Raw genomic sequence first — 17063 nt, forward strand, 5'->3', positions numbered from 1 at the left:
GAAATTTGACGCTGTTTGAACAACAATATGAGAAGAACTATTAGAGATAAAAACCTAAAATTTTCACTGTTATTTCTCATCATGTCACTGATTTAGAATCTGAAATATCAGACAAGTAGATCAAATAATCTTTAAGAAAATGAAAATAAAACTGTAAGCCATCATTTAAAGTCCCATCCTAGTTGTTTCATCTCAGATCATCCGGTTCTTTCTGCTCAACCATCTCTGATTAGCTTTAAAAACTTTCTTATCATAAACTTTAGATATTTAAAATGACATCTGTGAAATTTTAGGTTCATATATCAAGCCCTGTTTGAGATCATTTTTAAAAATATTGCCTGTCAACCCACTTTTTGCAAGCTTTTTCCTCAAATTCCACAGTTGAATTAACAACATTCGGACCAAATGTAGAGAATAAAAATGACAAAATTCACAAAAAATATAGTTTCCTTGTCTGAAAAAAAATCCAAAAATTCAGCAAAAAGATTTGTCAAATTTCTGAAAATTTACAAAACCTTCAGGAAGAAAAATTCAATAATTCCTTAAAAGTTTCCCTTAAAAGTTTTATTTAAAAAAAAATCCCCCAAATTTGGCAAGAAAATTCTTGTAAATATTTTCAAAAAATGAGTAAAAATCTTCCAAAAAAAATCCTAAAAATATCTAAAGTGATTAAATATATATATCAGTAAAACTTCTAATATTTTCTTTAAGAACAATCACATAAAAATCAACCAAAATCCAGTGAAATTCACTGGATTTTGGTTGATTTTTTTTGTGAATGTTCTTAAGAAACATTTTTAACATTTCTTTTTTTCCACCAAAAAATGTTCAAAAATTTCCCAAAAATGTGGACATCAGAAGTTTCACTGTGAAAATACATTTATTTCCACATTTTCAAACTTTAAAACGGGTCAGTTTTGACCCACAGGACGACACGAGGGTTAAGCTGGTTTGTTTCTTTGTCCACTAGTTTGGTTCAGACCCAAAAAGCTCAACAACTACTCAACAGATTTCCAGTAAATACTCCAGAAACATTCATGTCTGCTAGTCCAGACTTGTTCTCTGGTGTCACCTTCAGTTTGACTGTTGAAGTTTTTAGTAAATTCTCTCAGCAGTTATTGGACGGAGGGTTTTTTCCATCAGGGTGAACTGTAAGAATTAGCAGATTCCTGGTTCGACTCTCCTGCAGATGTTCACACAAACAGCTGTGCACATCACAGACTTTCTGTTCTTGTAGTCTCCACAGTCACACAAATTCTGGATGTCTGCGGAGGAATCTGATGATGGAATTCACATCATGGAGACCCAAGGAGATGTGGAAATAGAAGGTAAAACATGGACAAGCTGCAGCAAGCAGAAAATAACAGCCAGAATATGACAATACAGCCTTTCTCTTCATCTCCTAACCAGACGGGACATGAACAAGCTTTAAACTTGCAGAAAGAGTCGAGCCAAGTTTCATTTTTGGCTTCCAACGAGACTCTAAACCTGCTCTTTAGGCTCAAACTCCTCTGTTTAAAGATTGATTTATACTTTTACATTGGATCTACTGTATGTTGTCGATACGACGGTGCAGAAACCTGACATCATCCTCCCCAGAAACACAACTACACACAGACCACAACAACTGGTCTGACTGGTGGAATATTGATTTGATAATAGGACATAAAACGTAACATGTTCAGTGAAAATCACGTTCTTCTTGACTAAAAATCTCATTAAAATACAGTAATGTGCTGTAAATATATTATTTGTTAACTTTATGTTCATATTTAAAGACTCTGTCTGGTAAAAATCTATTTTTTTTAACTTTGTCAGCATGTCCATATAGTGTTTTTTACATGCTAGAAGACACATTTAGAGTTAAATAAGCAACCATGGCTGAGTATTTCCACCTTAAAAGTACATTCAAAGTCTCAAAAACTCAAATTCAGACTTTTACAAAACTAAAGAACCACCCATCAACCTGCAGGATGGAATTTTCTGCATCTTTATTTCTTCTTTAAAGGTTGTTTTCCATGAATAAAAATCTCATTAATATGCTGTATGTGCATATTTATTTCCTTTTCTGGTAAAAAATCTATTTTTTTTACCTTGTCAACATGTCCAAATGGTGTTTTTTTACATGCTAGAAGCCAAATCTTGTGTTTTATGGGACTTTTACTGCAGTTTCAAGCTGTAAATACTCTTAATTTAATCTTGATTTGGCTTCGAGAGTAAAATAAGTGTATTTATACCTTGAAACTGCAGCAAAAGTCCCAAAAACACAAATTCAGATTGTATAGTTTCATAAAACTAAAGAATGATCATGTCAACTTTCAGGAAGGATATTTCTGCATGATTTTTCTTCACATTGAGAGAGAAATAAGCACAGATTCAGATTTCCATAATTTAAAAACCTAAAGAACCAATTTTCTGCATCATTTTCTGCTTCAGAAGTTGTGTTTAACCTCAAATTTCAGATTGAATACAGCTGAAAGGGGGTCGATGGGTGATTTTTTTCAAAAATCTCTCAAAGTATTTGATACACTAGAGTCAAATTTCAGAAATATCTTTACAAATGTTCATAATTTATTTAATAAAAAATCCAAGAAAATCAGACGGAGAGCTTGAGTACAACCTGTTCAAAGGTTTCTATGGAATTTTTACCAAATGATGCCAAAAAAATGCTGCCTACTCGTGTTTTAAAGCTTTATCGTGCCACTTTTCACCAAACTAATCTAAATCTCATATATCTTCACACTGTAACCTTCAGTTTTTCAGCTCTAACTCCTGCCAAAATTGTTAATTTCACCACGACTGTTTTAATGCTATTGTAAATCAGCCGTTTTGCACTAAAAACCAATAAGCTGCCGATGGTCCCGCCCCCTTCAGGAAGAAAACTCTCTCTGCTCTGGCTGTTGAACAGTTACGTAAGTGTGAAGTAGACCTGGGCCGAATTCCTACTGGCTCGTAAAGCTAGGAGGGGCTTCAAGAATAAACTTCCTCGTATCTGAACAGCTTCCAGCAGTAAAGCCGAAGTAAAGCATTTTCTACAAAATCACTTTAACTGAGGTTGTTTTTATAGCACTGCATCGACATACGGCTGTTTTTGTCCTTTTCAATGCATTAATTATTGTTAATAAGTGACACAAAACACATGTGGATGTATTTTTGTGAGTGTAAATGAATAACAACTCCTTCCAACTATAAATACAACAATATGTGCACGAGAGAGCTGCATGAAAACTGTTGGAGTCTACAGTCAACAGACTCAAAAATACTTTTCCTATGACCGTCTGAAGCGTCTGCTCATCAATTACAGCGTTCTGACATCTAACAAGGCCACAACACGCCATAAAAAACGGCATTTGAGAACGGCCTGGCTCAGATTCTGCCTCAGAACGCACATGTTTCGCTGGTGTTACCTCACCGCTGACAAAAGTCCTGGACGCACTACTGTGCAGTAAAACGTATGGCTTTGGCCGCCGCCTCCAGACTCGTTCCAGCCAGAGGGAAGCATGCAAAGCTCCCAGTCAGCAGGTTTTATGGCCGCGTGGCCGGGCCTCCTGCAGCCCAGGCCAGAAAACACCATTCACACTTTCCATGAGCCGACATGTTTGCACCGGTGTGAAGAAATGTGCAGCGGAGGGGGGATCCTGATGAACATTAGGGCAAAAAACAAAGACAAAAACAGCACGAGTGGAGAGATGAAAACCACCTGCGGACCTCCGCTTTACTGTTTAACAGGATAAGTGGTTCAATTGCTGTGAAATTAAATTAAACGACGTTAAATGAGTACAATTAAAAGAAGCCGGGCTGCAGGGAATAACGTGCAGATCATTAGACGCTGAAAACAACCCACAAACATAATATTTTAGTCAGATTTCAGACACAGTCAGTCTGAGTTTTAATGAGGAGGAATTACAGCGAACACCTGAGCGAAGCCGTAAAGTCGCTTCAGACGCTGCCAAAGGTTTTAACGAAGTGAGAAGTCGCCTTATATTTGGAATGTTTGGTCAAATTTCCTTCGCTTTGCCAAAGAAAACAAGTGGAACAGCTCCTCAGGTAGATCAGGATTTTACTTTCTGCACCTGGTTTGAACCCAAACAGACCAAAGAAGTGGTGGAATTATTTAGAATATCATTAAAAATGAGCTCTTTAGCTCTGAAGAGTCAAATACTGGGGGAAAAGTGTTGTTAGCTGTGATTTTTGGAACAATTTGCTCTTATTTTACAGATTTTTCCCTGTTTAGTTGAAACTGAGTATATCTAGTGAAATCACTGGAAAAAATTATTTGATTTACATGTTGACTTTAAAATAATTAAATTTAAAAAATGCAAATCATTTTTACAAATAGTAATTAACTATTTTACAAGTTCAATGTAAAATATCAGTTTTAAATCTTGCTAAAGACATAAAGATTTTATATATTTGTTATTATTTTTATGTTTTTTGTTTATTTGCTTTTACAGCTTTTGAACTTTACAATAGTCCACTGTTTTTATTTATTTGTTTTTCTTTTCTTTTTTTTCTGGCAGCCTTGTTGCCAGGTAAAAAGAGGAGGATGCTTGTTTTAAAACAAGTTTTATTTATTTTTTTGCTAATTTGCTGCTATTTTACAGATTTTTCTAGTTTTGTTTATTTACAGATATTATCTAGTAAAATCACAGAAAAATTTTTTTATTTACAAGTTAACCTTTAAAAAAAGCCAAAACTATAAATAGCATCCATCATCTTCTTTCTACAAACAGTAATAAGTTTGTAACCATTTTAACCATTTTATGTGTAACAATAGAATTACACCATTTACTCTATTTAAATCTGCAAAATATAATTACTTTACTAATATTTGCTGTTTTTTGTGCACTTTTTTTGTAAACTTCACAGTATTCTATTTCTTTAAATGCATTTTTTTCTTGCAACAAAACAATTTTACTTCTTTTCTGGTGGATTTATTTGTGCTATTAGGAATGTGATAAAAGAAAAATGTGTTTTTCAATAGTTTTTTGCTGTAATATTTTAAAAGAATTAACTGTTATTTTACACATTTTCCCAAATTTATTAAGTTACCAATAATATTGAGCAAACATGTTTAAATTTACAAATTAAATGTTGAAAAAATGTAAATAAAGTCCACTTCAAGAATTATCTTACAGGTATTAGCTATTATTTTACCATTTTTAATGGCCCCCATTAATTAATTAATCAATTAATTAATTAATTGTTTTTGGCCCCCTTTGAACCGGATTTTGACCATTTTTTCATGTATACATTATTTTTTACAGTGCAGTGTTCTCTTCCAGGAAGCGGCATCATGGAAACCGTCTGCGTTTCACTCGCCACCATCAGGAAGTTAAAGCAGACGGTTCAGCAGCAGCTCTGGTGTCGGATCAAAGTCTGCTGATAGCTGCTGGTTGCTGACCTCCTCACAGCCAGACACGGTTTTATTTTCTAACCCCGAGGACGATCATTTATCCAATTTGTTTCGAATCACAGAGCTGCAGAGGCCCACAGCGGTGAGATCATGCAGTTTGTGCTGCTCCCTCCGAGATAAATAAAGGGCGTCACTTTTATTTTCTCTGCGAACTTTGAGCAGCCTCGTCTCGTTCTGGGTTTAAAGTCAGATATATCAAATGCCAGACCACCAGAAGTTAGACAGCAAAGGCACTTTTCACAGCCTCTGTTTAAGCGAGGCAGGAATTACAGCAGCGATAAACCTTTTAGCAGCCTGATCTACTCCTTCACCAGCCAGCAAACTACGCAACATAAATACCAAATCAAGACAGTAAACATGTGGTTCTGAACCATAAAATGGATGTGAAGCTTCACTTTTTCAGGGTAAAGAGCTCCGGATGTATAATGTGTTTCTTTCTTTTCGGTGTCAGATTTGTTCTTTGAGTTCAATATAGTATGTTGTTGTAGTCTTTAACACCACATAAGTCTTTGTCATGGTGCCCCTTTCCTAGCTACAGCCCCACAATGCTAACAACTCCCTCTGCTTGCTGAAGGTGGCATAAAGGTGGGATCAAAAAGTTCCAAGACAGTCCCTCGCTTACATGAACCAATCACGCCATGATCATGCAACATGTGTGAGCAGTAACTGCAGTTAAACATTTAGATTTTAGTTGCCAGATCTAGTTCGAACCTGAAGAGACATGAGAAGAGGTGCAACTATTTATGGGCATGATTTTGCTTATTGTATTTTTTCAAAACAATCACAGGTTACTTCTGGGTGTAGTGGAGTAGGAAGTGCAATATTCCTCTTGTAAAAGTAGCAGAAAACGTAAAAACTCAAGTACAAGTACTTTAAGATTGTATTTACACAACCATTCAAAAGTTTGGGGTCACTTAGAAATGTCCTTAATTTTTAAATAAAAGCAGTTTTTTCAATCAAGATAACATTAAATGAATGATAAATCCAGTGTAGACATTGTTAATGTGGTAAATGACTATTGTAGCTGGAAACAGCTGATTTTAATGGAATATCTCCATAGAGGTACAGAGGAACATTTCCAGCAACCATCACTCCTGTGTTCTAATGCTACATTGTGTTAGCTAATGGTGTTGAAAGGCCCATTGATGATTAGAAAACCCTTGTGCAGTTATGTTAGCACATGGATAAAAGTGTGAGTTTTAATGGAAAACATGAAATTGTCTGGATGACCCCAAACTTTTGACCGGTAGCGTAGGTGCAGTATTTGAGTAAAGACGTGAAACTCTTCAGAGTGTCAGCAAGCAATTAAACTCAAAAAATGTTGAACTATTCCTTTAAATATGATGACTTAAGCCAAAAAAAATCCAAACTGAAGGCCAAATACTTCAGGTCCTGGCAGAGTGATTAGTGAGTCATACGATGCTCATCAGAAACACTATCAGCACCTGCAGATCGATTCTGGGAGGCTAATAAGAACCTCCATACATCCATCATCTATACACCGCTTAATCCTCATTAGGGTCACGGGGGGCTGGAGTCTATCCCAGCTGACTCAGGTGAAGGCAGGGGACACCCTGGACAGATCACCAGTCTATCTACATATACAGACAAACAATCACACACATTCACACCTACAGACATTTTAGAGTTACTAATTAACCTCAGCATGTTTCTGGACTGTAGGAGGAAGCTGGAGAACCTGGAGAAAACCCACGCATGCACAGGGAGAACATGCAAACTCCATGCAGAAAGATCCCAGGAAGGCCAGGATGTGAACTGGGGATCTTCTAGCTGCAAGTCGACAGTACTAACCACCAATCCACTGTGCTGCCCTTAACAAGAACCTCACTGTTCCATTAATTAGGAGGCTGCTTTTCCATTCACTGCATCAGAAACCATCATTCTGTGTAACAACAGAAACCTCCTCACCGTCATCCAGGTACATCTGGTCCAGCTCCTGCGGTTCCTGCTTGATGCTGACGGCGAGCGTCGGCGGCGAGGACCCACCCCTCTCCGCCACCTTCGTGTGCTGCTGGGCCCCGGGGCTGGTGCTGCCGGGCTGGGCCGGGGTCAGGCAGTGGGCCGGGGAGAAGGAGGCGTCGGTCGGGGTGGAGGGCTGCGAGGTCGGGGAGGATGAGCAGCTGCTGGGCGGGTAGAGGCCGGAGGGCTGGTAGCGGCCAGGGGCCTCCTGGATGATGGAGACGTGAGGGACGGGCGACTGGGGGAGCGCCGGGCCCGGGGGGAGGCACTTGGAGAAGGGCGGCGGCGAGAGGTCGTGCAGTTTGGGGCTGGCATTCGGGCTGGAGGACGGTTTGGCCGGCAGTCGCTGCTGGTTGACGGGGAACGGGCCGACGCACGACCGCAGCTCGGAGGGCATCATGGGGGTCACGACCTGAGGCGGGTAGAAGGGCTTGGGGTGCAGCGCCAGGCCGGAGCCGGTGCACACCAGAGGGGCGTCGTAGTCGTCGCGAGGCTCCGTCTTTATTGTCGGAACTGAGCGGAAAAGGGAGGGAAAATGAGTAAACACATATTCCTGCAAGTGTGAGTGGGTTTGTGGCTAGGATACCCGCTGCCAAACAAACACTCGCATCAATGAGTCTCTGTGTTTCAGGGCCGGAGCTCCCCCACCCCGCTGAAAACTTTCACAAAAGCAGAAAAAAAAAGAAGAAGGGATGACTCATCAACACAAGAAAAATCTGGCCGCCTCTATAATAAAAGGCCTGTTTTCTTTGGGAACGTGTCATGTGAAATATGTTGCAGCAGCAGCAGCTCGGAGCCCAGCAGGGTTCAGTCATTTCTGAAAAATTACTGCTGCTCATCCAGACTAAAAAAGCTAAACTGAGCTCCGTCTTTAGGTTGTTTGAGGATCACAGGACCAACGCCGAGTTCACAGTCGCTCAGGTTCTGGCTGAATTTCACAACAAAACATGCTTGACTTTTAGATCCATCAATCGGCTGCACAACATCAATCTTATATAACAAGCGTTTGAGTCCAGTTACAAGCAGACGACCTTCATCGCTACACTGGATCTCATTTTCTTCTTGGTGAAGCTGTTTCACATTAAAATATGAAGCATGTGCTTGAAATCGAAGCCGAAGCAGTAAATTAGTCATAACTTCTCCAGTTTCCCACTGAAGCAAATTGTTGCACTATCTACATCTTGTTCAAGGACCGTCAGAAACTTAAGCATCTCGTGATTTTGATGAAACATCCCAATTTTAAGCTTAGACTGGGTTGACTTTACTGATGGAAATAACAGCACATCACAAATAAGTAGTTCAAGGACTGTCAAAAACATGAACATCTAATGACTTCTGTTGTTTTCAAAGTTTTTTTTCCACCAGAAAGTAACAAATCTGATAAATATTCCTGTTTTTTACCGTTTCTTCTATGGATAACCAGTGTAGTTTTGTTGATTTTTTTTATGAGACATGCAAAAAGAAGTGACTTTGATGAAATATTCCAATTTTAAGCTGAGACTGGATTCATTTTCCTGGAACTGCGTATCACAGATGAGTAGTTCAAGGACTGTCAGAAACTTGAACATCCAATGATTTTTTCTTGTTTTCAAAGTTCCTTTTTCCGTCAGAAAGTTACAAATCTGATAAAGATACTTGTGTTTTGTTTTTTTTACTGTTTCTTGTATTGATAACCAGTGTATTTTGGTAGAATTTTTAAATGAGACACACAAATTCAAGTCATTTTGATGAAATATCCCAATTTTAAGTTTGGATTTGGTTATTTTTTTCCAATACAAGTGTATGTCACAGATGAGTAGTTGAAGAATTGTCAAAAACTTGTACATCCAATGATTTTTTTCTTGTTTTTAAAGTTTCTCTTTCTATCAGAAAGTAACAAATCGGATGAATATTTCTGTTTTTTTTTTTACCATTCTTGTATTGATAACCAGCGTATTTTTGTAGATTTTTAAAATGAGACAAGCAAAATAAAGTCATTTTGGTGAAATATCCCAATTTTAAGCTTACATTGGGTTAGTTTTTCCAATAAAACTGTACGTTACATGCGAGTAGTTCAAGGACTGTCAGAAACTTGACCATCCAATGATTTTTCATGTTTTCAAAGTTTCTTTTTCTGCTACACTGGATCTCATTCTCTTCTTGGTGAAGCTGTTTCAGATTAAAATGCGAAGCATGTGCTTGAAGCCGAAGCAGTAAATTAGTCATATTTTCTGGAGTTTCCTACCAAAGCAAACTGTTGCTCTATCTGCATCTTGTTTGTCTCTTTCATCGCCTTGTTGCTTTAAAAGATATCTTTGGGTGTTCCCGCCTAAATAAAACAGCTAATTAGACTAGAAGGAGTGAAACTGGGACGTGTCATGCCTCGCTGAAGCCTCCACTGTAAAAGAGGAACTGCGATGAGATGGTTTCGACGACCGCAGGACCGAAATAGAAAACACGCCACTATTTTGGGCCCGTTCAGAGGAAGTGTGTCTGTCTGCCTGTGGAGGATACGAAGATGCAGAAAGCAGCAAGAAGAAGTGCAAACATTTGAGCGCTTCGCTGGGTTTCCGGAGTGTGAAAGTCAACCGTGTGTTAACCCAAAAATAAATCTGTTGTAACAGCTGCTGCTGCAGAAAGTTCATCATGAAAGGTGTTTTTTTAAATAACAAAAGGAAAAAGTGAATGTGTTTACATCCTGTTTTCAAAGAACTGAAGGTTTAATCATCATTTCCATGTGTTTTTACTCAGTTTGTCCATTTGATTTAACCCTGAGCAGTTATTCACTCATCGCAGGCTCATTTTTCACCTCTATGGAAACAGAACAACCATGATTAAAGCGATTAAAAGTAAAGATAAACTCAGAAATATCTTCTATCATGAACCAAACAAAGAGGAACAAAAAAAGTTGAATGTCTTTTGTTATTTATTTTATAAAAACTGATAAAAATCTGGAGTCAACATGTCCAATATATTCCCAAATGCCCACAGGTATTACTAATCGTGGAACAACGCGGTGACTCAGTTTGTTTCCTCCTATCTGATAAACACTGCCTGTAGTTCAGCCCAATGTTTGTTGCATGACTTTTGTTTGCAGCTGAGTCACTGATGACGTCTCGGCTACGCTGAGCTGCACAGGATTGTTTGATTTTTACAGAAATAGCTTAATGCTCAGGGTTAATTTGTAGCTGAATCTTAACCAAAACATCATGATTTTCCCTTGGATTTCTTTAATTTTCTCAATGGAAATGCACGTCACCATCGATGAGTTCAAGGGCCATCGGAACATTACAAAACTGATAATTATTCCTGTTTTTACTTTTTTTCTATAAAAAATGGTGTAATTTCGGTGAATGTAGAATAAAATGATTTTGGTGAAATATCACAATTGTAACCTTAGATTTAGTTGATCTTTCCAATGGAAGTGCATATCATGGATGATTTATTCAAAGACCATCAGAAAGTTTACAATCCAGCAGTTTCGTTCTAGTTTTCTTTCTACTTTTTAAAAACTTTTTTCTTAATTTTGACATTTTCTTTAAAGTGAGACATTGATAAAAAGTGTATTTTTGTTGAATTTTTAATAAAACATGTAGAATAAAGTGATTTTGGTGAAATATCATGATTTTAAGCTTAGATTTGATTTGATTTTTAATTAGAAATAGTGTTCAATAGATGAGTAATTCAAGGACCGTTGCAAAGCTCAAAATCTGACAATTCTTTTTTTTTTTTTTTTAACAGTTTCTGGTGTATAAATGGCTTATTTTTTAAAAATGAGACATGCAGAATAAAGTGATTTTGATGTATATTGTGATTTTTAACTTTATTTTTTTTAACGATTTGGTTAATTTTGCAGACAGAACTGCGCAACCGAGATGATTAGTTCAAGGATTGAATTTAAGCTTATATTTGGTTAATTTTTCCAATGAAACTGTAGACACAGGTGAGTAGTTCAAGGACAGTCAGAAACTTGAATGTCCGATGATTTTGATGAAACATCCCAATTTTAAGCTTAGACTGGGTTGACTTTACTGATGGAAATAATTAAATATCACCAATGAGTAGTTCAAGAACCATCAGAAATGTGGAAAAAAAAAAATTCCCCATCAGAAAGTTACAACTCCAGTAAACATTCCAGTTTTTACCATTTCTTGTATTGATAACCAGCGTGTTATTGTTGAATTTTTAAATGAGTCATGCAAAATGAAGTGATTTTGATGAAATATCCCAATTTTAAGCTTAGATTTGGTTAATTTTTTCCAAAGGAACTTTATGTTACAGATGAGTAGTTCAAGGACCGTCAGAAACCTGATCCTCCGACGATTTTTCTTGTTTTCAACGTTTCTTTTTCCATCAGAAAGCAACAAATCCAATAGATATTTCTGTTTGCATTGTTTTCTAAATTGATAAACAATGTATTTTTGTTGAATTTTTAAATGAGACATGCAAAATGAAGTGATTTTGATTAAATATCTCAAATTTAAGCTTAGATTGGGTTAATTTTCCTGATAGAAATAACTGCACATCACAGATGAATAGTTTAATGAAAAAATAAACTTGAACATCCAATGATTTTTCTTGTTTTCACACTTTCTTTTTCCATCAGAAAGTGAAAAACTGTTTTAACCATTTTTAAAATTCATAATCAGTGTACTTTTGTTGAATTTTTAAATGAGTCACGCAGAATAAAGTGAGTTTGGTGAAATACCCCAATTTTAAGCTTAAATTTGATTAATTTTTCCAATGATACTGTACATCACAGATGAGAAGTTCAAGGACAGTCAGAAAGTGACTAATCTGATAAATATTCCAGTTTTTACCATTCTTTAAAATTCATAAACAGTGTATTTTTGCGGAATTTTTAAATGAGAAATACAAAATAAAGTGATATTGATGAAATATACCAATTTTAGGTTTAGATTTGATTAATTTTCCCAAAAGTTACAGTGAGTAGTTCAAATGCCGTCAGAAAGTTGAAAATCTGATGTTTATTCCTGATTTAACACTTTCTTTCTATGATAAACACTGCAATTTGGGTAATTAATTAAATGAGACATGCAGAATAAAGTGGTTTTGAAGAAATATCCCAATTTTAAGCTTAGATTTGGAGATTATTCCAGATGGAACTGTACATCAGAGATGAGTAGTTCAAAGACCATCAGAAACTTGAGCATCCGAGGATTTTTCTTATTTTCACACTTTCTTTCTTAGTTTTGGTTTGGCTTTTCAAAGCTTACAGCATGTTTTGGGGTTCAGAGAGTTAAACTTTCTCAGGGGTTTTCTTCTTTTCTTGACGAGTCTCAGGCCATATTGTCGATCCTTCAGGAGACACCGACCACACTCCCTCCCCTCCACTCTGAGGACAATGCTCCACTTTCACAGCGGGGCACTCCGTCGCCCACGAACTGGGCCGGGCCGCTGCAGCTGAATCGCAGCTTTGAACCACCCACTGGATTTTCGCTGCGGGCCTGGAGTGCAATTAGCAGCGGTTTTTACATTTCAGTTGGTGGGTCAGTGTTTATATTTAGCTTGGCAGTAGCCTCTCTATTCAAATAACATGCTTTTCCCATGCCCCCCGTTCCCCACCCGGGTGCGTCCAGTTGCTGCAGCGCCCAGGTATGGAAAAGAACACATTTTATGGATTTCTTTTTTTTACAATGGAGGAATAATAGCGTTGCTTTGTTCCTCCCTTGCAAACCGCCAGACGAGGGGGAATACAAACTGTTTGTTCTGGTCTTCAGATGTAAAACGCTGGTGAAAATGTTTCTAATTAGTCTGGGATATGAAAGGCAGACTGAGAGCGATGGAGGGTGGAGGTTAATGGAGGCAGATTTTTTTTTCTTTTTTTGCGGGAACACTGGTTTGACTACTTGTCTATTAAAGTTTCTGGTGATAGTTTTCGGGTTTACCAAACGTCAGACTGACACCGGATTCCAATGAAAGCAGTTGTTTGTTGGATATTAACATGACAGTAGGATTATTTATGATCTACAACACTGAGGCTACATCCACTCTAATGCACTCCAACGCTTACGCCAAACATCCACATGACTTCGGAGTTCTCGGACTCCAACACAGAGACTTTTGTAAACACTGCTGACCTTGTTGAATTTAGAAATCTCCAGGTTGGGCAGAAACTGAAACTTTTGGAAGGACACCCATGTTTACTTTCTGATTGAGCTTAACTGTCACTACGTTTGTGTCCAGATTTCCCCCGAACATATTCCAGAAAACAAAAAGATATCAGCCTTGACTTGAGGCTGTACAACAAATTTCATGTGCTGATTACCCAGTTGTGCAGTTCAAGTAGTTTCTGGTCATATTTTTCACCAATTCTGGTCCATTTCTGTAGTATTTCCTACAACTAAACAACCAAATCCCTGCTTCATGTTTACACCGGCACCTGTATACCCATAAAGTTTTATGCAATATGCGTTTAACGGCATGTTAGTATGCACAGAGATCATTTCTGAAACTGTGCTTAAAGTCCAGACAGAGATCGTTTTCATTTTAAAACTGTTTAAAAAGTCGAAGAACCGGCTACTAAAGCTTGTTACTTGCCACCAAGACACCGACGACTACTCTGAAGAAGTTACAAGAAAGAAACCAGTGAAGGAGGCTACCAAGACACCTATCACTCCTCTGAAGGAATTACAAGAAGAAAAACAATTGAAGGAGGCCACCAAGACACCTATGACTCCTCCTGTCATACATTAAGTGTTTCCTGTTCTTCAGCAGTCAAAGCTTCACGGGAAACAAAGAAAAAAAGACTCTGTTGACATCACAGCTGCCTCTATGTTGTAGCTAAACTCCTGATAAAGACTATTTCTGACCTGACTGAGATCCTCAGTTAATAAAGTTCGATACTCTACATGTGTGTATATCTAGAGTTGTAAAACTAAAGGAAGTAACAGCTATAAACCTGCAGTCTTTCTCAAGACGAGATAGTTCTTGTTCTTCATATCCCATCCTCATGTTACAGAAATGGTGACTCAGATTTACTGTTTATCATATTTTCTTGCCACATTTTTTGCTCTTTTTATCCTCTTATTCATTTTATTCTATTTACTAAACTGCATTTTCTCTATTTTGTTGCGTCATTTTTGAATTATATCGTCAGCAATATTGTTGACATTCACACTAATAAAGCTTGCTGAGTTGAATTGAATTGAACTGAATCCCCCACTAAAGCCCTGGTTCGGTCAGTAAATGAGAAGTTTACCGCTGGCGGGGACGTAGGTGAAGCGCTGGTACTGGCTTCTTTTCCTCTTGCCGTTGCAGACGTAGAAGTTGACGTGGACGGGGGTGGACAGTCTTTGGTTCCGGTAGGGAGGGATTTCAACCAGGAGCGAATTCTGCAAAGACAAGCAAAAACGTACCACTTCACTCTTCAATCCAAAGACTAAAAATGTGCTATGAAGCATCAGTATTATGGGATGTATCATAATATGAACAGCAAAACTGCAGCTGTTTAACGTCTATGACATAGAATCATAGAAACAATCACAGGTACCCTGGATGTGTTTCTGTTTCCTGATAATTCACCAGAGAAAACTTTAAAAAGTGCATTCTGGGTAAACTTTAAGGCTCATATCAGCATGTTGGTAGGTGGTTGGTCAGAACTATTATAGACAATGAAAGGAGCATTTTACCCTCAGAAGATACCAGAATCATCTTCTAGATTCCTTTTCTTGGATTTCAAGTTATTCTGGGGAAGCTTTCGTCATTTTGACAGGGTTTGAATCATTTTGGACAATTTTAAAGCCATTTTGGAAGAATTTTCATTAACTGTAGACATTTTTTGGACAAAAGACAAATTTATTGGAGAAGTTTCAAGACCTTTTGGACATGTTTTGAATCGTTTCAGACACATTTTTGGAAAGGTTTAGGGAAACTTTATAAAGTGCATTCTGGGTAAACTTTCAAGGCTCATATCAGCATGTTGGTAGGTGGTTGGTCAGAACTATTATAGACAATGTAAGGAGCATTTTACACACAGAAGATACCACGATCATCTAGTTATGATTATTTTGTTCGGTTTTGAGTCATTTTGGACAATTTTTGAGTCACTTTAGAGAAGTTTTTGTCTTTATAGACAAGAATTGGGTCATTTTAGACAGATCTGGTTGAGGGAAAACAAAATAATTTTCCAATATGTATATTTTCTTGAAGACTCCTCTACACTTGAGTCATTTTAGAGAACTTTTTGATCATTTTGGACAAATTTTTAGTCATTTTAGGACAAGAATTGAATCATTTTGGACAAGTCTGGAGTCACGTTAGAGAAGTTTTTGTCACGTTAGACATATTTAGCGTAATTCAAAATGTCAGTTTGGACAGGTTTTGGGTCATTTTGAACAAATCTGGAGTCACGTTAGAGAAGTTTTTATCTTTTTAGACAGTGCATTCTGGGTAAACTTTCAAGGCTCATATCAGCATGTTGGTAGGTGGTTGGTCAGAACTATTATAGACAATGAAAGGAGCATTTTACACACAGAAGATAACAGAATCATCTACTAGAGAGGATTCCTTCTGTAGCAAAACTATTTTCTGACATAAGGATATTTTAACACATAAAATGAAGTTACGAGGCTCAAAAATGCCTGAAAAAGTAATGCAATTTTAAAAAACATGACATTTTGACCAACTTCTATGTACTTCAAGGGTCTGTAACTCTGAAAATATTCATAGTATGAAGGTAAAACCTTTCATTGTCTTCATTCAATACACTGAAGTTATTGTACATTGAAAATCTGAGGAGGTTATGTGGCAAGAACTGATGGATTTTTCATAGAATGACCCAATTTCTTCTTCTTTCTGGTCAGTTTGGGATGTTTGCTCCCATGATGTTGTCTTTGATACTCATGGAAAGAAAATTTCCACATTTTTAGTGCTTATTTTACTTCACCTTCACTTGATATCCATGCAAATTAATGCACATTTACTAAGATAATACCACAGCTGCATATTTAAACAGAACATTTCAGAAAGCTTGTAATACCAAAATTATTGGTCTTATTGCAATTCATTAACTGGGACAATTTAATGCACTCAAAGAGTAGCATCTTGTGTTTGCAACCATTAAATCGACTGTGATTTCAGAGGTTTAAGTGCAGAAACGTGTTGTTGTTGTTTTCCTTTCAGCTGACTATCTGTTGGGAAGGATTCCTGAATTCGTCTAGCAGAGTTTCTGTCTCTCCTTGGTGGGTCACTGAGATCCACATTCTACTTTCCATAAAACTTTCAGCCTGCAGTTACAGATAAAATCTGAAAATCTGGTTGTTTTCCCGAACGAAGGAGCCACAGAGAGACCCTGAAGTGAGGTTATAGAGAAGCCGGGCTGTTTGCACAACGAATAACTCGGAGCTGGGATGGTTTATTTCCCCAGCAGAGCGACCTGCTGAGAGCGAAGGCCGGCAGCGACCACGTTCTGGGTTCAGCTCGTGGACACGTCGGCTCCAGGTGTGTGTTTCTGAACATGTGTGTGATTACAGAGTGCGGCTCAGTAGCGAAGGAGGAAGTCATCCGTCTGCCAAACTGTGCTTCGGAGGGCGTCCGGCCTCGACAGTACAGGTGAAGGCTGACGCACATCCATTAAATCACTGCAGTCGTAAAGCCGAGTGGAGCCAGATGAGGCTTTTCTACTCACAATTAGCTGATAAAAACCCTGGAAATGCTTCAACGCGGC

General features: G+C 37.7%; 1 protein-coding gene across 1 annotated transcript in view; it reads right to left on the reverse strand.

The window, feature by feature from the left end:
* The window catches only part of nfatc1 (nuclear factor of activated T cells 1), a 78255-nt gene that overhangs the window by 10266 nt on the left and 50926 nt on the right, over positions 1-17063 (reverse strand). Inside the window, exons 8-9 of the mRNA XM_023280249.3 lie at positions 14598-14730; positions 7346-7909 (exon numbers count right to left, since the gene is read on the reverse strand). Of these exons, the coding sequence (XP_023136017.2) occupies positions 7346-7909; positions 14598-14730 (697 nt within the window). The remainder of the gene's footprint in view (positions 1-7345; positions 7910-14597; positions 14731-17063) is intronic.

This window comes from Amphiprion ocellaris, chromosome 15, assembly GCF_022539595.1.
Source record: "Amphiprion ocellaris isolate individual 3 ecotype Okinawa chromosome 15, ASM2253959v1, whole genome shotgun sequence".
Classification (NCBI taxonomy): Eukaryota; Metazoa; Chordata; class Actinopteri; family Pomacentridae; genus Amphiprion; species Amphiprion ocellaris.